The 22,691-nt window shown below is 39.4% G+C and overlaps 1 protein-coding gene across 2 annotated transcripts in view; it reads right to left on the bottom strand.

Moving 5' to 3' along the window:
• Positions 1 to 22,691, bottom strand: part of LOC136853851 (NF-X1-type zinc finger protein NFXL1) — a 30,383-nt gene that overhangs the window by 1,066 nt on the left and 6,626 nt on the right. For both annotated transcript variants that reach the window (XM_067129759.1, XM_067129758.1), the window contains 12 exons: positions 20,348 to 20,475; positions 19,402 to 19,541; positions 17,379 to 17,557; positions 16,803 to 17,065; positions 15,396 to 15,626; positions 14,005 to 14,136; positions 13,242 to 13,453; positions 11,015 to 11,159; positions 10,024 to 10,113; positions 6,471 to 6,680; positions 3,855 to 4,049; positions 3,365 to 3,550 (listed from right to left, as the gene is read on the bottom strand). In XM_067129759.1, coding sequence (XP_066985860.1) covers positions 3,365 to 3,550; positions 3,855 to 4,049; positions 6,471 to 6,680; positions 10,024 to 10,113; positions 11,015 to 11,159; positions 13,242 to 13,453; positions 14,005 to 14,136; positions 15,396 to 15,626; positions 16,803 to 17,065; positions 17,379 to 17,557; positions 19,402 to 19,541; positions 20,348 to 20,475 — 2,111 coding nt within the window. The remainder of the gene's footprint in view (positions 1 to 3,364; positions 3,551 to 3,854; positions 4,050 to 6,470; positions 6,681 to 10,023; positions 10,114 to 11,014; positions 11,160 to 13,241; positions 13,454 to 14,004; positions 14,137 to 15,395; positions 15,627 to 16,802; positions 17,066 to 17,378; positions 17,558 to 19,401; positions 19,542 to 20,347; positions 20,476 to 22,691) is intronic.

The raw sequence follows: 22,691 nt of genomic DNA, 5'->3' as shown, positions 1-22,691 counted from the left end.
TTCCCCTTCTGGCCTCTCCAAGAGAGAGGACTCCCCTTCGTCTTCTTCGCTCACTTCATTGGGCATGGAACAACAGGGGGCGGGGAGACAATCTGGGAGACCTTCTCGGGGCCTCTCTTGTCCACTCCCCAGGTGTTCACGCGAGTAATATGGGCCCATTCGCACGGAATACATCTACTGAGTAAATGGGCCCGGAATACGTCTATTGAGGTATCTCTACACTTGGCTGATCCTGGCGAGCTGCTCCTCACAGTTGCTTCAGGACAAGGATCAGCTCCTCGAGTTTTGCCGCGATCCAGGGATCGTAGTAAATCTCAAGAAGTCAGATCTCAACCCCAAACAGAAGATAAAGTACCTGGGCATGCTGATAGATACGGTAGCAGCAAGAGTCTTCCCCTCGGACTTTCGTATCAACAGGTTCAGGAAGGCAGCATAGCTGTTCTTGTCTCACAGGAGCAGCCAGCTCGGCGGTGGCGAGTCGTCATTGGTCACCTGTCATCACCGGAGAAGCTGGTCCCTCATGGGCGTCTACACCTTCGGTCCCTGCAGTGGCAACTGAAGGAGTACTGGTCCCAGTCTCGAGACCCCCAGTCCTTTCTCATCCCTCTTTTGGAGGTGAGAGAGGACCTAGACTGGTGGATGGATGACAGGAACCTCTCAATAGGAGTATGCCTATATACTCTCCCTCCGGACATGCTTCTGTTCTTGGACACATCACCAAGGGATGAGGCACATACCTGGAGGAGTTGCTGACTTTGGGATTGTGGCACTGAGATGACAAGCACCTTCACATCAACATCCTGGAACTCAAGGTAGCCTTCTTGGCTCTCCAAGAATTTCAGGATCGAGTGATGGGACACTGCAAGGGGGCCAGGTGTCCTTTCCGCTTCATCAGTTGACAATGCAGGTGCACGAGTGGGCTCTGGCCCACTCGGTAGAGCTGTCGGCCAGGTATATTCCAAGCTAGAGGAAATGTAGTGGCAGACAAGCACAGCCGCTAGAATCAGGTGATAGGGATAGAGTGGTCCCTTCCCCAGACATTGCAGAAAGGTTGTTTGATCTGTGGGGCTGTCCAGTCATAGATCTTTCCGCCACCCGGCAAAACAGAAAACTTCAGGTCTCCTGCTCCGTTTTGTCTGATTCACAGGGTGATCAGCCACGTGATGATCACCCCAAATCTCAGGATGATTCTGGTGGCTCCCAAATGGCCTCAGGCTGTTTGGTATCCCGACCTACTAGCTCTTCTTTCCGAGGCACCGAGAGATTCTTCCCTGGCCCAACCTGCTGTGTCAACCCCACGTAGAGCGGTATCACCTGGGCAGTGCAGTCCCTGTGTCTTCATGGCTGGTGGTTATCCAGCATCTGCGAGTGAGAGGCTTTTCACATTGCGCAGCAACAGAGATGGCTGGACACCTCAGATAGTCCTCAGAACTCTGCCTACTGATAGTCAGAGAAGACGACCAAGCATTCTCATAAGAGAACTTACTTTCCTAATTGCCACTCCTCTCCCAGGAGGCAAAACAGACCCAGTCAGTCCCTGTCTAATGACCAATGTTCCAAGAGGCTCTCACCATCACCCCTCCACTACGACAGGAGGAGGACCTTGGGTTCTAACAGACTCCAAGCCCCTTAGGCATTCCTCTTCCTCTCGTGCTCTCAAGGCAGACCCTCCTCAAAGAAAAGTCACTCCCTTTGGAGGAGCAGATGGAATCACCATCCTAGCACTTGCCATTGCTCCCAATCCATGGACTGAAGGTGGAGGGAGTCTCAATACTCCCTTAGGCAAGACTGCTCAACATCCTCCACCCCTCCCCTTCTTCAGGGCAATCTCAAGCCTCTCTCCAAACACAGACTGATCTCTCTCTCTCTCTCTCTCTCGGGAGATCCTCTCCCTGTGCCCTGAGACCCTCATCCAGTAATAGAGAAGTACCAGGATGGTCTTTCCCCGTGCTCCTTCCCTTCTCTGCCAATCTCCTGCTGGAGGTAAGTTCTTCATTGGCGGGGTGGGTAGAGCTCTTGGCTAGCACGCTGTTGGCCCAGCGTTTGACTCTCCGTAAAATAAATCTAATCCTTCGGGCCAGCCCTAGGAGAGCTATAATCAGCTCAGTGGTCTGGTTAAACTAAGATATACTTTTTTTTTCCTGTTGGTAAGAAATCCTTCAGCTATGCTTTCTCCATCCAGGGTGCTTGAACAGGAGCAGGAGTGAGAGCAGAAATCTATTTCTCCTGCACCAGGAGAAAGCTCCCACCAGCAAAACCTGGCTGAACCACAGACTTTGGAGGGCCCCTCGGATCTTAATGATCTCTGGATGAAGCCTCTGCTTTGGCTTTACCAGCAATCTCTCTTTCAGAGTGAGTAGTGGATTCTGCCCCAGAAGCAAGACTACCTTGGTCAGAATTTTCCTGTGGTGTTATATCTAAGGTAAACTTGCTGATCTGTGTCGATCAAACTTGAAAAGGATGGAGAACCTTAGACCAAAGTGCAAACACCTTTATGTGAGTAAGGGATATCGCAAGAAAAAGGTATCCAAAAACATCCACCATCTGCTGGCTATGGGAGGTAATCTCAAGGCCTGTGTCCCCATTGGCGCAAGTTCATGACATGAGGGGTGTTGGACCCTCTCTCACCTTTCAGAAGAACTCAGTCTAACAGGTATTGAGGGTGGCAGTCTGGCACTGTCAGACAACCATCACCTCGTTCCACTTGAGGGATGATGCCCACAGGTCCCTAGACACCCTTCTGTTGGGGCCTGGGGTGGTGGCTCAGTAAGTGTTTAACTATTGGGAACCATCCAGGTATCCTATGTCTTTTTCGAGTGCTTTGCTAGAATGTGTGGTTCCTAAGGGAAGAGGTGGTGTGTGCACCAAACTGCTCCCTCTTCCACAACTCCAAACTTACGAACATTTGTGCTGGAGTACAAGCTGGGCCTGAATGAGTACAGATAATTGGCAATATGAGTCCCTCTTCTAATAGTCCAAAATGTAATCCCCGTCTCCTCTTCTATAACAAGGAAGCTGGGCAGTAAGAGCAGGATAGAGCCTTTGGCAAACCCATTATTACACTACCCACAAGCAAAGGCTGCCAATCGACAGTTCCTCATCTCAGCAGAGTGGGGACCAAGTTCTCCAGGATTAGTCTATTAAACAATCACGTTAGAGATGCAAAGTTCTCCAGGATTAGTCTATTAAACCATCATGTTAGAGAGGCAATTATGAAAAACCAACTCAACAGTCATTTCTTTAAGCTTATGTAAAACAGTATTTTGTATTTGCCTGAAAACATTTTCAATTTTCCCATGATAAATGAAGCATTGACTGTTATTGGTTTGTGTAGGGAGCTATGAAACAGACACAGAATACTTACCTTTATCTTTTCCAAACAAACTTCATCACATTCTACTACAACTTGACCTGATATCACCAAATGACATATGGCATCTTTTTTTATTCTCCTGCAAGGACAACGTATGGTAACTCGTTTGCGACAGCTTGTTGGGTCACTGCAAGGGCCACTGTGACATTCTTTCATGCACCTATGACTGCAAGATATCTGAAATGACATGTCATGTATTAGAAACTAGTATAAAACTAGGAAACTTGGCATTTCCTTACCACAAGAATACTGAGTCACTGCTCATCAAGAGTATTGAGTCACTGCTCATCCCCAATGAGATATCCTTAATTTGTGTTTTACAGTTCCTTAGTCTATTATGCAATTTACTAGCCATATTTTTGCAGCCAAGAAGTGATGTCCTTGAATTCAAAACTATTACAGTGAAAGTATGAACATACTGAAAACTTGAAATAAAGTAAATAACATTATCAAAAGAGGTAAACAATTGCTATAAACTTACCGATTTGTTGCAATGATTTTTACAGCTGCACAAGGCTTCCTTTTCATCAGTAGCAGCAGAATTAAGTGTGTGACACTCTATATACAAATTATTGAGTCCACAATGACATTTCACTTTGACCAGCTGTTTGCAGAAAGAGCATTTCCCACGATGACAGGGTTTTCCACACGTGTGACTACAACCATCAGGACGAGGCTGTTAAACCAAAGGGAAGTTAAATATACAGAGTAACATATGGTTTCATTCTATATGATTACACCGGAATTTCAATGCATAGAAATTAACACAATCCATTTGTTCAGAATCACTAATAAAGGGTACCCCTCTCAGCAGGATACATCATATAAACCCTTATACTTGGAAAAGTCTCAATCATGGTTTTGCCAGAAGATGAGGAGCCATAATTGTGACTTTCAAAATTGGTGCCCAGATGTGTATATTCAAAGCAAAGCCGGCTTACTTCCATCACTGAAATGCTGCAATCCTATCGGTCAACTGACTTCACCTTACAAAACGGCAACTATTCAATGCATTACCTTCTGTTTTGTTTTCAAAGAGATATTTGCATCTTTTAGCTGGTGACACTGTGCATTCCTGATTGAAATATATGAAAACAGCACTGAATATTTCTCATAATTTAGAGATGAGTTTGTGTTACCAAATACTTGGAAAACAATGCAGGCAAGTAACTCTATAAATGAGATTCTGTAGAAGGTGTGAGTCATATTTTGGAAGTGTCACATCAAGGTCCTGGTAAGTCTGCCTCTAAGAAGCTAGGTGTGCTGCTTTACAAATAACAGGTTTCAACACAGGAAATACCTGTTTTTGGTAGTTGCTGTTGAGTCCACAAGGAGTTACCAGAGCTCCATGGGTGACCAAACTATTGTCAAAGAATTCTCTTGCAGCCAGGTATTGTCATAGTGATAAACAATGTAACACTTGATGAATTATATAATGTAATCAAAGATAAGGGGGCACTTTCCCAAATCTTTACAGTGAGGCTGTATACCCAGGTTCTTCCACTTCTCAAAACCTACTTAGAAGAGGAAGTGATTCCTGCACATGTGCAGTCTGCCATAGTGTCAACAACAGGCCCGACACAGAGACCAAGAAGCATTACTTTCTGTTGGTCAATGCAGGATGATCCCTTGCCCAAATCCCATGCCTTTTCATCAGTGACTACCAAAAACAGGTTTTTTGTACATCAAAACCAGATTTTTGATAGTGTAGTCCCTTGTTTCGTCCTCAATGAGCTTTAAAACAAAGAAATTGACAGGTGACAAAAAAGGCTTAAGTTCTCAGTTTTACTCCCAACACTCCAAAGGGAAAACATTTCTGGTTCGAGGTCAAGCCACAAATTTCAAGCCCCATTCTTTATTCCAAATACTCTTCAGGTTTTGGTACCAAAGAACAAGAAACTGTGCGCGAACTTATGTTTTAGGATGTAGTTCTACAGTGGCTTACCTAAGCATGCTGGGTTTGGTTGCAGTACTGTCGCCCTTCTCCCAGCTATAGTTAGCATACTCACCGTCAATAAGACTCCTGTTTTTCCACTGTGGCACCTAGGGGTTACGACTAACCATGCCACTTACTAATACAGTGTAGTCGAATTTATTCGAGCTTGATTTTTAAAAATATTGTCTCCGATGACCACTCTGTACATTCAGACTTCTTCGAAAGAGACATTTCTGAAGAAAGCCAATGACGAACTTACTTTCCTAAGATCGTGTGACCTATGAAAGGAGTGTGGATTTGCCTTTTTAATGAGAGACAGTAATCATTCTCAGCCCTTGTAGGGAGAGTGGTTAGTTTGTGCTAGGGTGTAGGAGAATCAGACCCTCTGGGATGTATGCTGTGACTTCTAGGTAAACCTCAGGTGCTGGAACTGGGCAAAATGTCCTGTCTGCTAAATTGAGTTTTGTTATCAGAATAGATTTCCTTCTTAAAGGATCCTCATTCTTGGCCAGGGGATAATAGTTGATGGTCAGCTGTTTGCATGATGTATCATCCATCTAAGAGAGCCCAGTTCACTAATATGAGCTCCTGATGCTAATGCAATCAAGATTGCCTTTTGTAGCATATGAGTTGTAGCTGTACTGGGTTGGCTGAACTGAGGGGTTGATAGAAGTCTAAGCACATTGTTCTGGGACCATGTAACTGGTAATCTTTCAGGAGCGGGTCTTTGTAGAGCAAAAGACTGCAGAAGGGAAGTGAGTTAGACCATCCATCGCTCAAAACCTGTTATAGATCCTCATTAGAGTTAACCTACTACCAGTAACTGTGCTTTGAGTAACCATAAAAACATCATATGATTTTTTCTTTTATGCTGAAATGAAAATAATACAGGCCAGCAAGCAATTGTATTTTTTAAACTGTGAGTTCTACTCCCATTTGCATATAAAACTCTTTGAAAAAATTATCTGTCCTTTGTCCTAAAAAAATTACTAGATACATCATCATTGGATTTCTATTCGATCAGCAAAATTGCATACTATCCAACCTCCTTTTACAACTACCATACAAATACTTACCTTTAGCTTTGGTCATAACAATGTTCAATATATACATGAGACTCAGATTTTCATTTTACTCCTAACACCAAGATTATCAACTTACCTTTGAACAAAGTTCTTCACATGGTGCACAATTTTTCCCTGCTTCCTTATCATTTACTGCTCCTTCTACAACATGACATTCACGTGCACATGTATGATTAGTACAAGCCGATAATCGCCCACACTTTCGGCCGCAAGAATGGGGGCGGATGTCACAGCAAGGCCAGTTTACTGTCTCGTGGTTACCAAAACAAGTTGTTGGCACTGGAACCTAAAAGCAAGAACCTCAAGATATAATTTAAATATATATACTATGTTTCCTTGGCATCATATCTGAAGATTATAGAAGTAATATATTGAACCAATATAGAAAATTGCTTTTTAAAACTGAAATCTATTCTTTAATACAAGCCAATAAGTTTAAATGAGACTAATCCTGTAATCAGCAGTTCCCTCACCTAGTTAGGTATCCCTGTGGGGAGCAAATTGTGTAGTAATAGTGATAGTTAAGTCAGATTTAAAAAATGGCATTAGTTCAATCCAACTCCGTCAGTTTAAATGTTTGTGAATTTAATTAGGGGAAAGCCTTCTGGTTATGAGTATAAAAATTAATCAATGGGTTGATTAAGTAGTTTAACCAGACTATTGAGCTAATTTATATAGCTATCGCAGGGCTGGCCATCTAGGACACTGAGATAGGCGACCATCTCATTGAAATGGTCAGGAAATCTGATTATCTTTGTAATTAATGTCAAGAATTGGACTGGTAACCTGCAACAAGGCCATAAAACATCTGGTAAAATACAAAAATTATAAAGAGCCCATCAACCATGCAAGAATCTAAACAAGTGCTACAATCTTCAAGTGTATGGAACATGGGTCAGACAAAGAGAGTTAGCCAAGGGTGTTCCAGAGCTCCATGGTGACCAGACTAATATCAAAGAATTCTCTTATAGCTGGTCTTGCAGCCAGGTATTGTGTTGTTATGATAAACACTATAATACGTGATGGAGTATGTAATGGTCTCAAAGATAAGAGGTCATTTTCCCTTATCCTCAGCGAAGCTGACCTAGTTTTCCAACGTCAAAACCTGCAAGAAGAGGAAGTGGCTACTGCGCATGCACGTCTGCCATACTGTCTATAAACAGACCAGCACGAGAACAGAGAACCATTACTTTCTGTTGGTCTATGCAGGATGATCCCTTGCCCAAATCCCATGCCTTTTTGTCAGGGAAGTGGGAGGGTTTTGAGGACTCAACAGCAACTACCAAAAATAGGTATTTCCTATGTCAAAACCTGTTTTTTATAGTATAGTCACTTGTTTGTCCTCAAAGAACTTTACAAAGAAATTGACAGGTGATGTAAGGCTTGAGCTCTTAAATTTTAATCCCAACAACCCAAAGAAAAAATTTCTGGTCTGAGGTCAAGCCACAAGTTTGAAGCCCAATTCCTTATTCTAAACACCCCTCAGGTTTTGGTAACAAGGAACAAGAAACTAAACACAAACTTATGCTTTCAAGGCAAAGTTCTGTAGTGACTTACCTAAGCATGCTGGGTATGGTTGCAGTATTGTCACACCTTCCCCAGCGATAGTCAGCATACCCACCTGTTAGGAAAGATCCCTGGTTTTCTGCTGTAGTGCCTATGGGGTCAGGACTAACCATACCACCTACTGATACAGTATAGTCGAATTTGTTCGAGCTCGTGGCAGTAATGTTTCAAGAATACTGTCTGATGACCACCCTGTGCATTCGAAGACTTCTTTGACAGAAACATTTCTAAAGAAGGCCAACAACGTACTTACTTTCCTAATATCATGTGTTTGCTTATTAGAACATATTTTCTTCCTAAAGGATTCTCATTCCTGGCCAGGAATGATGGGCCAGTGGATAATAATAATTGATGGTCATCTGTTTGCATGATGTACCGTCCCCTTCTAAGACAGCCCAGTTCACTAATACAAGCTCCTAATGCTAATGCAATTAAGAAGATTGCCTTTTGCAGTGTGTGAGTTGTGCTTGCACTGGGTCCTCTGAATTGAGGGGTTGATAGAAGTCTAAGCACCTTGTTCAGGGACCACTTCCTTGCTTGCGCCATCCGAAGGATGGCTAGCATTATCATATTTAGAGGAGGTGAACGTGATCCTGATCTCCTGATGCAGGATATTGCAGTCATGTTGTCTAGAACCAACGAAATGTGTGTCTTTTCTGGAGGTTTGATTTTTTTGAGACAAGAAGACAGCCATCAGCTCTAGGAAACTGAAATGACAATTCCTCTGAGTAGCTGACCACCTCCCTGCCACCTGATGATCCTCCCAATGTCCTCCCCAACCTGTCAACGAGGCATCTGTGTGTATTGTCACTCGTACAGATGGAGGAGTCAGGGTGACCTGTTTCACCAGAGATTCCTTTCAGGTCCAAGGCAAAAGTATCTCCCCAACATTTTTATTCTCTTGATGAGGTCAGTCTCGCATCTTTTTTTCTTGTGTGCAATAGCCAGAATTTGTTCACCTTTTTTTGTTGCAATCTGAGTTTAGATCTATTACTGATGCGAACTGCAGCAGGGCCATCATATGTTCTAATTGCCATCTGGAAACTCTGGGCTGTGCAAGGAACGTTTTGAGGCTTTCCTTATTCTGTTTTGAGTATTGATGGGGAGAGACAACAGGCAGTGAAGAGTATCCCAACACAGTCCCAGCCACTGAAAGTGTCTGCTGGGCGTGAGATGGGACTTTTTTCCAATTTATTATAAAACCTTTTAACTGGAGTCTGTTGACCACTGCTCTTAGATTTTTCAACACTCTTTGCTTTTGGGCCCTAGATTAACCAGTCATCTAGGTAGGCTATTAGTTGTATTCCTTCTTGTCTGAGTTCTCGAACAACTACCACTGCTAATTTTGTAAAAATTCTTGGGGCAATGTGCAGCCCAAAAGGCATGACTTTGAACCTGTACGTATCTTTCCCTACCTGGAACTGTAGGCAGGGGCAGAAGGGAACGGTGACAGGGACATGCCAGTATGCATCTTTCAGTTCTATAGAAGTTGTCCAAGTCCCTTTTGGAACGATTTAACGTACTTGGGAAACAGTAGTCATCCAAAACTTTTGGCAAACAATGTGCTTGTTCTATGCTGATAGGTTGAGGATCACTCTTCTTGCAGAGGAATCCTTTTTCGGGACATTGAAAAGGTGTGCTTGGTGGCGAATATACACATTTCTCTATGGCTCCATTTGTAGACAATATGGTGGATGTGCATGCGCAATAGTTACTTCTTCCTTCTTGCAGGTTTTGATGCTGGAAAACTGGGTCAGCTTTGCTCAAGGTAAGGGAAAATGCCCTCTTATCTTTGTGTCCTTTACATACTCCATCACGTGTTATAGTGTTTATCATTACGACACAATACCCGGCTACAAGACCAGCTAAAAGAGAATTCTTTGATATTAGTCTGGTTACCATAGAGCTCTGGAAGACCATGGAAGGGTAACTCCTTGAGGACGAAACAAGCAACTATACTATAAAAAAAACTGATAGACTGCCTAGTTACTATTCTAGGCTCTTATAACCTTGCCCAAAGATTTGTTCTAAAAAAAATAAACAATGCAGTTGGTAAAACTAACCTGACACGGAGGACAAGGCTTCTTTTGTATTTCAATACGTGGACCCTCTACTGGTTCCCAAGGACCAGCACGTTTCTTGTGGCTTACAATCTGAGGCACAAAAAAATTGAATTAAAAATCCTGTTTCGTAGTTTTGTCAGGTAAAATCAACATGAAACTTACAAGAAGTATTACACTGCCTGTGGATTCCAGGAAACATTTAATAGAAGAGCAAGACATGTAATTAGATGGCCTTTGAAAGCAAATGTTATCGGAAAGATTCTGAGGAAGTGATGGTACTGTGATACAGGATCTAGAGAATGAAGAGAGTGTCCAGTACATCAGACAAATCTGAGACATATATTGATATCAATTATGGATCAGTGCTGAGTCCTTCATTCTTTATCATGGTTCAGGATGAAGCTACTAAATGCAAATAGGAAGGTACATTAGAGGTGCTATATGCAATAACCTGGTGTTACACAACTACCTTACCCAAACAATAAAGTGGTCTTATAGACTTGGTTAACCAAACAGCACTTGAAAATTTAAATTTTGTAAGCTAAACACTGATGAATATGTACAGTACTTGATATCAAGAATTTGAGGTTACTGGCATAAAAATCGATACTTTTTGGCATGTTTTTATGGAGCTTATGCCTATATTCTCTGATGTTTAAGGGTAATGATAAGGCTGTTGTCTTTGAAAGTGATCATGCTGATCATGCAATGGTGGTTGTGATTATCTGCTCTCCCTAAAAGGAATCAAAGAAAATGCCAATATTAACATGAATCCAGAACTGCTAATTATGCAGTATGGAGTACAAATGTAAAGTCTTAAACTAACGATTCAAGTTAACAGCATGGTCACTCCTAAAGTGTCTTATTCTTAACTAGAAAACAATAGTCAGAATCATTCCCAAAATTTCCTTAGTTAATAACAAAACAGCATCATTCAGGATCAAAGCTTGAAATTACAACAAAACTGCAACACTGAAGATATGTATCTTACCTTAATAGGCACAGCATCATGACACAGTGCAGGGCAAATGTGACCACAATTTAACTTGAGGCTACACATCATACGACACTGAGGGCATTCTCCACTATGACATTTGTGTTTTGCTCGTGCTGGATGATGACATGCTGGTGGTTTCCTGCGTTGAATAATTACATTTTGATTACATTTAAAAATGATGTTTTTACCAAAAAACATTTTTATGAACATTATTAGCCTTTACAAAAACTGTTGAAGCATTGGAGAATGTTGAAAAATCAGAGTACCTGACAAATGGGAGTCAGAACAGTCTCTTGGGCTGCCAAGAATCTGAAGCAGAGAACATGAGAGCAACCAAGTACTTTAGTTTGAGTAGACGAACACATGGGGGCACCAAGTAACCAGATTCACTTATGTATGTAGGATCAGGACAAGAGAGAGACTAAGAGTGAAGGGGCAAGCAAGTGAATGAGAGATGCTGAGCAACAGGACATTCAAGGCCCATCAGTTACCTGCAAAGGGGAAGAAAGTGAAGTGGCAGATGTTCAAAACATCGGTAAGCAGGGCCTCCAAATACGTCACCAAGGATGGAGCCATTGCCACTAACAGCACAACAGCAGGCAAAGTAGGGGGAGCTGCATAACATGAATTTGTGATCAACTCAAACACAGCCAGAATTACAGAGAGAGAGAGAGAGAGAGAGACTTGCCAACTTTGCTGAACTGATTAGGTGATCTCTACAAAGAATGGTCACAGACTTGAAAAGGAATATCTCCAGTGAAACATGTCCAACTTGTTCCTTCATCCTCCAGCTTGGGGATCCAACACTGGCCTATTATGTAAGGATGAAGGCACTACCACCTACGCTAAGAGGCCTAGGAGGAAACGAAGGAGCCACATACAGTGAGACCCAAAAATCACTGCCAGCAATGACAAAATCGCAAGGTGTTGAGATACGGGGAAGAAGAACCCTCCCACTGAACCTTGACAGGGGGAGGTAGGCAGTGTTGGGATATAGGGGCTACCCTAGATGAGAATTGAGAGACAGACAGATGAGGCTGCTGTTCTCATGAAAAGGAAGAGGCCAGAAGCACCAACTGCATGGAGGACATTACACATATGCTGCCTGTCCAGAAGAAGTCTGTTGGACCCCACATAAAAGCACTTCTAGAGGCAACCTAAACAAACAGTACATCTTTACTTCCTGCCACACAAGAATGACAAAATGCGATTAAGATAACATTCTTTACTGAAGGTTAGTGATAAAAAAAGGGGAAGCACAATATCAATGTAACATCCGTTTGCAAAACAAAAAAATGAATACACCAAAGTAGAAATTAACATGAAACAGAAATAGATGGCAAGGCAATCTTAACTGGGAGCTGACCAAAATCCAAATTCATGGAGTAATACAATTCTCCAATGAGAGCTAAATAACAGCAAAAATTATTCTAGACATCCATGATAAAGCCTTGAAGAAAGAAAAATCAAACAAGAATAACTCAACTGAAAACAAATGAAATAATCATTACAAAAAATGAAACTCATCAGAAACAATTAGTCAATGACTAAAAGGCAAAGGTGTAAAATAACAAAAGCTCATTGAACACATACAACATCTAAGAGAATAAATGAAATTGACTGACAAAAACTCTGTGATTTCTGGGAAGCACAACACATCCAACTGTAGAGTTACAGAAGAATGAAATGCATCCCCTTCAGGGACAGTGGAGTGTGAACTGGATATGCATGGTAGAACTTTCCTTTTTTTCAAACATTTTCAAGTTGGTGTTAATGGGTATGATTCACACAGAGTAAAGGCTAATTATGACTGACAGGTTTGTATAACAACAGGGAAAGTCACTTCATATTCATCATCATCACTGTCTTATTTTGGCCTTATTAATACAATTTGGAAATTCAGCAACACTGCAGCACCATGTAACAGCAAGACAACAACCAATGGAAATCTAGGCAGAAACCTGACAAGGTAAAAAGGGAGTGGAAACGAAACCTCTTTGGAAATTAACCCCAGCGAATAGAAAACTTGATATAAAAATTAAAAATGTTCACAAATAAGACAACAAAGCTGACTGATTACATTTTAATATATTTTCATTGGAATTTTAAAACTGAACAAATGATTTTCCAGGATGATTCTCAAATTCACTATATCTACACAGTATCTGAGAGAATGTGAAACCTGGAGATAAGAATAAAGTGACACAAGACAGTAACAAACCTGCATAATTTTGAGCATTTAGGGGGTGGAGTGTTCTTTTCTCTCCCACAGGGGACAGTAATAGTTGTAGCTTTGCAGCTGCAACTTATGGTATGGGTTAGAGAGCAGGGGTAGCATGGTCCAGGGTGGCATCGACTCTTGCATTTATGATTTCGACAGCTTAAAGTTCGACCACACAAGTGCTCACATGGAGGACAATTACCTTCACAACACTGAAAATAAACATTACAATATTCAATACACACAGATGGTTAAAACCAAAGAGTTATTTCAGTGAATTTTTAAAAGAATTAAAAAATATATAAGAATTTGAGGTAAAATCTTATAAACTACAGACAGAATTTGTGATAAATTTTGTTCACTTGTACAAAACTTTTACTTTGCTTATGAACAAAGTTTTTATAGGCTTGAAGTATAACAGGAATCATAAGGAAGAACCAACAATGGGATGTATGTAAAGTTAAAAAAAAAACCAGTTTCAAAGATTGTAGATCTCTAAGAAGCTGCAGATTTCTAAAATAAGTTCATACATTGTAAGGATACAGGCTTCCTTCCCATTTATAAATTATTTGGTAAAAGTTGGTAAACAACACTTTACAGAGAAAAAATTCCGGATACTAATTTGGATATAAAGAAATCAATTTTGGCACTATCTTTTTGGATTATCTTTATATTACCTACCTCTCTTTGAAAAATGTTAAATCCCTTTCTACTGTTCTGTTAACATAAAATACAATTAATATATAAAAACACAGTACTATACCTTCCTGTTACAATTGTGACGTCTGCAATCCTTGATGTTCTTACACTTTATTTCACAAGTAAATTCTTTACTACAAGCCATTTCCTTCTCCCGGGCGCCACACCGACATTTCTTTACACAAAACTGGAGACACTGGGGAAAAAGTGGCATTATATATTAACTGTATTTTTCAGCAACTAGCATATAAATCTTTAAAGATAAATGGCTGGATGGATGGTATTTAAAATGAAAGATTCAAAATAACAGCTGATGGGAAAATGGATGAATAACACATTAAGCAATACACCAAACTGTGCTCTATCCTCAATAGTCCATCAGAGTGTAACCACTTCAGTTACATGGATCAGCAAAGGTCTCCTACTAAATCACTGCGATCTTCAATCTTTTTGGCTAGTGCTCCCACCATCCAGTCCAAGAAACTGAAAACTTCAAACACCTTGAAGAGGTCCTTAACAAGGTAGTCAAGTCCTGCCAACAAAAACATAATTTTTGCCGACAAAAATGCCGAGCTTTGGGAAGAGTCAATAAGGCTGGAGAAGTCCCCCCTGGGAGGAGGCAGCGACTCCCAAAGAAGGAGCCTCCTCGGTGGCGTGGGAAAGATACCTCCGGTGGAATAATCACGAAGGATCTAGGCTAAGTGAAGCATGTTTCTCAGCTCTAGGGGCCGCATTCTTCTTCCTATCCCTTTCTAATTTGTCTAGGTGAGATTTAAGTACCTTTCACTTATGCTCATCTGGCGCCAGGTGCTTGGCAGCTGGTGCCGGGTGCTCAGGAGCTGGCGCCGGGCACTCAGGAGCTGGCACCAGACGCTTGGGCCAATCATTACTTTCAGCACAAGTTCTCTCTTTACTACATTACTGGCCCCTACACATACTGCAAATTGTATGAGTGTCACATGAAGATTTGATCAATCTGGTTTTGCACCTTCGCTACAGTAGCGAAAACTAGATGAACTTGAATCGGACATAATAATAACAAAAAATAACCCTGAAAGCTATCAAATAAGTGATAATACTTTGCCGAAATCCAGTTATTCAACTGAAAACCTATGAACAAAAGCTGCTGCAAACACCCAATATTTACTCGAGAGCCGGCAGAAACGGAATCAGGTTATCTGCCAAGTCGTTTCCAGTACTCCCGTTAGTGGGTGGAGCTTGTCACCTACACTAAACAATCGAAATGGTACTGTGATTTTTTAAATAGAAACTACAGTTATGTAATTACTTGGTAAGTTACTTGTATGAAAATAAAATTTAGATATAAATTAATGTATATAAAATACAATGCATGCAAACTGCAGCCATGATTACACTCTCTTAATAGATCATTACCTACACCAAAGATACAATTATAAAAATCAAATTACTTGTGATATAACAGCCATTACTTACTGCAGCACAACTCCCTTTATGGCAACGATCTGCACAGTAGTGGATACCACAAGCCAACTGTTTTCCACATGTGTCTCCACAGCTTGGTATCTTCTCAGTGCATGGTAATATATGTGATGTTTTGCCACATGGACATGTACGAGGCCCACTAGAGGGGCATTTGCCGCATTCTCCACTGTGACACACCTTCTTGCACTCATGATGGCCACAGCTATAAGCCTTACCACAAACCTAAAACATGTAAAATATCAGAAATGCTGAATTAAAAAATACATACGCTATATGAAAAGTTATTTATATCAGGGACATATTTTCAAAATCTTTTTCAGGCTTATAGATCTATGGCAAATGAACTATACAAAAACTCACAAGAGTATAAATAATTACAGAACTTTGAAAACCTAGACACAGTGGGTTTTTAGCATGAATCATAGTTTCTTTCTTCTGAATGGAGAAATGAGTAAACATTTTGCTTCTTGCAAATTTATATCTAATATTTTGCCCTAAAACTTCATAAATCTAAGTAGAGCTATGTTATGTAGATAGATATATGTTGTTGAGAAAAGAGAAGAATACAGAAAGGAAAGATGAAAAGGAGCAAGACTAATATATTTATTATATATTAATAGCAATGCATCACATACATTACATACATCAAGTTTTTTAACCATAAATCAATTTTTTACACAAACATTCACACACAAAATGAATTTGTGAAATACTAATTTGGAGAAAAAATAGAACTTTTCAACAGAATAACTATAAAAACCTGATAGATTTAGAATAACCAGATGATGCTGTTTTAATCAGCAGGCCACCTAAAGATTGACAAAGCTTGTTCAAAAGAATAAGAGATGGAGCTCAAAATAAATCTCAGAAAAACAAAAGTAGTAATGAGGGCAAGGTATGCACAAAGGGATGGAATAATACTAGATAGTGAAAGGATGAATGAGGATGAATCTTTCAAATATTTAGGAACAATGATATCTATATACTGTAATTCTCTTGGGTTAGAATTTGCTGAAAAATAATAATAAGTCAAATCAGACAGTGGGCAGGCTGAATAAGATTTGGAAATCAAATAGACTGAAATTGCATACAGAGATTATGCATTACTCTAGTAAGATTTGCACTACTTTACTGACAACAATCATGGTATAACAACAAAACTACATCTAAAAGAATAGTTGATTTGACAATAAAGCTCTCTCTAAAAGACAATCAAGGGTCAGATGGCAGGAGAATGACAAATGATGCCATAAGTGAAATTACATTAGTTCCACATGTAGATGAGATAATGACAAAGGAGAGATGACAGTGGTTTGGATGTCTGTCACTGATGGCTAAATTATGATGACAACTCATATCCGAATACAAATCTGTATTCTATGAACTCTCTACACTTACTTTATCACATTGCCAAGTGGGATCAGCACAAAACCTCTTCTTTTTTCCACTGCCACACAAACATGGCTGAAGGCTCTGCCTAGGGCATGGCTTACACTCGTCTGCGTGACATGGCTCTTCACAAGTATGCTGACCACACCTTAGTAGACCGCCACATGGTTTTCCACATGACCATGCTTTGGCAGAACACCTACGAGTTTGAGCTGGCTGACTACCACAGTAGCATTTACTCTGAACCATTGAAGGACATGGTGGGCAAGGACCTTTAAAGCAAAATTTACAATGAAATATCTTTCAAGATCAGTTAAGATTTGAGCTTAATGTCAGTACTTTTCAGGAAATGTTTTCCACAGTATACCATTTACTTCAATACTATATTAATAATACAGTAATACCTAGGTCTCTGAGATCTTTTAGTACAATATTCAATGGACTAAGCAAAATCACGAATGAAACCTAAAAATTAGGTATGCTTTCCTAACATTACAGAAAATAAACTATCCCTATCTCTGTTTCAATTTTTATAAAGGTTTTCTAATACAAGCTGTCAAATCTCTATATGTTATCAATCCATACCTGGATGACATAAGAGAAAACAATAATGGCCACATTCTGGCTTGAGAAGCTTTCGACAGGTTTCTCCACAGGAATGGGGCACAAGCCAAGGGTCAAACTTTGGATCTTCTTCCTTGCCACAGTAACAATAATATCGACTTGGAATATCAGACTGGGCATATTCATTACGACATTTTGGACTGAAAAAAATTCATAACACTGCATTATAATGTCACTACTGGATATTATCTCACAAAATTTGAAGACAAGAAAATTACTTTAAGAGTTAAAAATACAAAATACAGAAGTTAAGAGAGCACAAATACAAATAAAAATACAAATAAAAATAGAATATACAAACCCAATATGTACTGTACTATAACTATCCATTTTCGAAAGTGTGAATGCTTCACAGGCAAGAGGGAATTTTCACTGTTGAAGGGATACATCTCACCCTCTACTAAACATTGCTTTCCTAATTCAAGCACTTGTCCACTACTTGATTTGTTTGTCCTTAAAGCACACATAAAGGTACATAGAGTGATATGCGAATCAAAATCAGTGTGCCACTTTTTTATAAAAAAGTTTTTTCATATATTTGCCTAATACTTGTTCCAGACAGTTACCACTCTCCTCTCTGTCTGAAAAAGAAAGTGGTCTTCTATGCATGCACCATCTGAAACCACAAGTACATATCATTCCTCTTTCTCACTTCTGTGTGTAACCTGTGAGTGAAGCACTTAAGATGAGGGGATGAGAGGCAGGCAGTGATTATGTGATGGCTGAGTTTGTATGAAAAACTTTATACAATTTTTTTTCCACAATCTATTGATCGTACACATGCCTGAACTGCTATTTAGGTAAAAGAAAGGTCTTGGAGTATTTTTGATTGCCTGTAAGGTCCTGAAGAATACATGGTCCTATTGGAATAAACCGCCAAGACTCGGAGCACAACTGTTTATAAATGGTGCATTAAAACCAAAGTATGTACAGTGAGGTTCTTATACTAAAGAGGGGTCTTCTTTGGACTAGCAGAACTCACAGCTGCCAGAATGCCTCGCAGGCATCTAGGTCTGGCAACGTCCAGAGGGCAGAAGTCTCGCCTGCCTGGATGTAAACATTCCAATTTGCCTTTTGGCCCAGGTATCAGATTGATGGGTGGCATGAGGTGGGCATGAAATGAAATGTAAAGGACCTCAGGTTTGTATAGTTAGGAAAAATACAAATTACTTGAAAAATTTATGATTTGTTCCAACACAATATACAAACTCTCAGTCCTTTACATTTGGAAGACTCACTTGTTGGAGGGAGGAATCTGAGTGAGTCTCTGAACTGACCAGAGTTCGCCACACCTGGGTTTCCCTTACTGGTCGACAGAGCGACAAAGAGTACTGTGTCTCTGACATACTGATTGGAGTATGGGAACTGCATAATCAATTGTCAGACTTCTGGGCTTTTTCAAATGAGTTGGGGAAAGTAACTTCATATGGAAATAGGCTAGGATGAATCTAAAGTCGGTGACAGTAAGGCAAATATAAGCATTAAGTTTATCTTATGTCAGGGTCTCCTTCCTCCCTTTGCTAGAGGAAGGAGCAGGTTTCCTTCTATAGATTGAAAATAGAAAAATAAAACAGGGGAACGGAAGCAGGTACAACCCTTGCAGCCAACCCCAGGACACACGTTGGGGGGTGACGGCCTTCCGCCCAGGATTAGATGATTTGCGGGTTTGCATAGTAATAAACAATATATCAAACACACACAAATATCCAACACATTCGAAACAAGAAAGATCCCACCACAAAAACACAGTGTATTGGTGGTCAGGCAGAGAGCTATGAACACACATCTGCATCAGATGACAGCCAAAAGCAAATTGGAATGTTTACATCTGGGCAGGCAGGACTCCTGCCTACCGAACGGTAGTTAACTGCCTAACCACCTTGTTTGAAAGTTTAACAGCCTATTAGGCATGCATACTGATTGATGGGGATATGATGAAATAATCTTTATTGTACTGTAGATGAACCCATGTATGTATACTAACCAGCACCATTTTAAAGTTGATTTATTAAAATGAGGATCAGATTCCAGATGTGCCTCAGCTAACTGGTAAATACTATCCTTTGCCCATTTTTGTACACAGCTCATATGGAAACTGCAAAAACACTCTTTGCAACTCCAAACCTGTGAAGAAGAAAATTAAATATGGTTACAACTGCATTTATTACAACACACGCCCTTATTAATTTAACTTAGCCTTTTGTGCATCATTAAAATTTCACATAGCCATTGCAAAGGACTAACAGTGCACTGTATAAGTAATAAAGCCATATACAGGTATGAAAACTAACCAATACCGCAGAGGGTGTAAGTTAACACAGATATTTAATTAAATGTATTACAACTACACACTTGTAATCAATTTAACCTGTAATATGGAAACTATATGAGGAACTACAGAGGTGTCTCTCATTAAAACCAGTTAATACTAATTAGCTTCTAATAACAATTTGTTTTACAGTAAGCCCCCCATATTTGCATTCTCATGATTCGCGGGATTTTCTGTGGAACACATCTACAAATTATATGTGAAAAATTTGGCAATTTGCAGACTTTCTCGTCGAGAAATATGCACTAATTGAAGCACACAGAAACTTCCATTTGTGAAAAATGTGTTATACTGCAAAAATTATTATTTCCATATTTACATTTTGCAAACCATTTTTGCATAGTTTTTGTACACTACTTGTTTGATGGTCTTTAGGTCCAGTTACCATATTAATATCCTTCAAATATTATTGCTAAAAAACTAATTATTTTTAATTGAAAGGGGAAAAAATATAAGGGTTGCAGAATGGATTTTCTGGGTTATAACTGATGTATATGATGTCCCTAATTTCTGGTATAAATACTGTATATCCAGAGAGGAAAAAAATTTTTCCTTCTTAAAATGCCGGTCCATTTAGTAAAGTGCACAAAGAGAAACTCACCGAGTCTGCATGCTTAATGTTGTCAATACAAACAAGACAAACTTGAGCACCAGTCTTACAGGCATCCTTAAGAAACTGGTCTGTACGTGAAGAGCTTCTTTCTCCGCTATATCCTTGATACAGTTTCTCTGTAAAAGTAAAACAGTCATTTCAAATTGTTGTTTAACCTCCAAAATTATAGGAAGTTATGTCAACTTTGTACAGTATAGCTTTACATGTAATATGCATAAAAGAGCAGGAGTACTGTAAAAATTTTTTCAATACTACAGTAAACTCCCCTTATTCACGTTGTCACGATTCACGGATTCATCTGTTCGCAGATTTCTCCATGGAACATATATATATATATACATTATTCGGGAAAAATTCACCCATTCGCGGTATTTTTCACTGAGAAATATTCACTAATTACTGTATTTTCATATCATTTTCATGATTAAATGCATTTTTTGTGATAAAACTATTAAAATACTCAGGTACCCAGGTAGTGCTCGAGTTACGATAATTCGCCTTATGATAATTCAATTTTGCAATGGGGTAAGCAATTGATACCAATACGACAATATTTATAAAATATTTTTAAAATCATGCGGGCGCAGGCAGCAGCGTACAATCAGGCAGCAAGAGAGACCAAATTACAATAGACCAACTTCTTTTCCTCCATCTCTTTATCCCATCTTCTAGCTGAAAAAGTAAAAGAGAATGATAAAAGTATTGTCAGTAACGTTATACTCTTGCGTAATTGCGTACAGCCATAAACAACCGAACGAGAAATTTTTGTTTTGATTATAACCAAATCGGATAACAACAGCTGTTTTGCTTGTATTTCAACCATCGTATGGTAGTAAAAATTACCGTAGTTATGTTACAAATGCCGTTAAGTAGAATAGGACTGATATTCGCTATGGATAAAAGATCGGCAAAGAAATATACTGTTAAATTTAAGCTGCAAGTTGTAGCTGAAGCTGAGAAAACAATGTTCAAGCTGCTAATGACTATAAATTATCATGCATCGGCAACATGGATAAAACTCGACCGTAAATAAAATTAGAGAGAAAGTATTTTAATCAAAACTACTGGGCATGAAAGAACACATATTACTGCAGTTTTCACACCGATAAAAGATAAATACATAAAGCTCATGTTATGATGAAATCAAGTGAAAATAGCAAATGGAATTTTGATTTTTTTACACAAAACAAACATGTCCCCAAACGGCCAAGGTCATCTATTAACGAAACAACGGCTAGTTCCACAATGAGACATACTGAAGTTATATTTCGACTTAAAAACACTTCGTATAACGAAAAATAACCTTGCCCCATATAAATAAAGTATCTAGAGATTCATTTACGCTAACCAGAAGCAAGAAAAGCACTCTAAACTGAGTTGAATACAGCGAAATAAACTTACTGTGTAATCGCTTTCCAAACCAGAACACTGATCGCTATGATCGCAATTTATAATACAATATAAGAATACATACAATATTATTAGATACAGTGAAGTAAAGCATAACATTTTAAAAGATCCATGGAAATGATGCATATTCGTTATGTTGATATATGCATAATACAATATGCAAATATAATATACAGTACAATGTAGGCTAGGCTACCATGTATGTATACTGTACATTATAGCATAGTGTAGGCTAAGCTAATTCTTGTTTGTTATTCAATTTCTCTTTGTAATGAATTATCATAAATCACTCTGCATGAGCCTCGAGAATTAGCTGATATTAATAATTACTATACCGTGTATGTATAGAGTATGCTTTATAGTGTAGGCTAGGCTACCATATATGTATACATGGTACTGAATACCCTAGTGTAGGCTAGGCTATATTCGAGATACGTTTTTTCCAACAAACGATGGGTTTTTTGGAGCCTAACCCCATCGTAAGTAGGATAATACCTGTATAAGCATTTTCAGCTTTTTTTGTGTTTGAACTATCAAAATAAGCAGTTCTAAGTGTTTTTAGAAGGGTTCTACGTATTTGCGTGTTTTAGCCATTCATGGGGGAGGTGTGGTACACATCCCCAACGAATACGGGGGTTTACTGTACTTTGTTATGTACATATATAGCAGTACCTAAATTTCCTTCTTCCTCTCTAGATGAAGATGCTAAGGTATATTTACCTATTGTTGATATTGTTTTGTTGACATGTTGTAAACATGTCATTGCTTCACACTCTTTTAGTAATCATTGTATTTCTCCTAGGTGTAATCTGGTCCACAGACCATTTACATTCCACTGTATAGTATAGCTATTGAAAATATTTTATTACAGCGGTCGAGTTTTACTCTCTTTTTGTTATGGTTTTGTTATTATTGCACAACT

This window comes from Macrobrachium rosenbergii, chromosome 28, assembly GCF_040412425.1.
Source record: "Macrobrachium rosenbergii isolate ZJJX-2024 chromosome 28, ASM4041242v1, whole genome shotgun sequence".
Lineage (NCBI taxonomy): Eukaryota > Metazoa > Arthropoda > Malacostraca > Decapoda > Palaemonidae > Macrobrachium > Macrobrachium rosenbergii.
The sequence above is the reverse complement of the archived record's forward strand: the minus strand, read 5'-3'. Positions and strand labels throughout refer to the sequence as shown.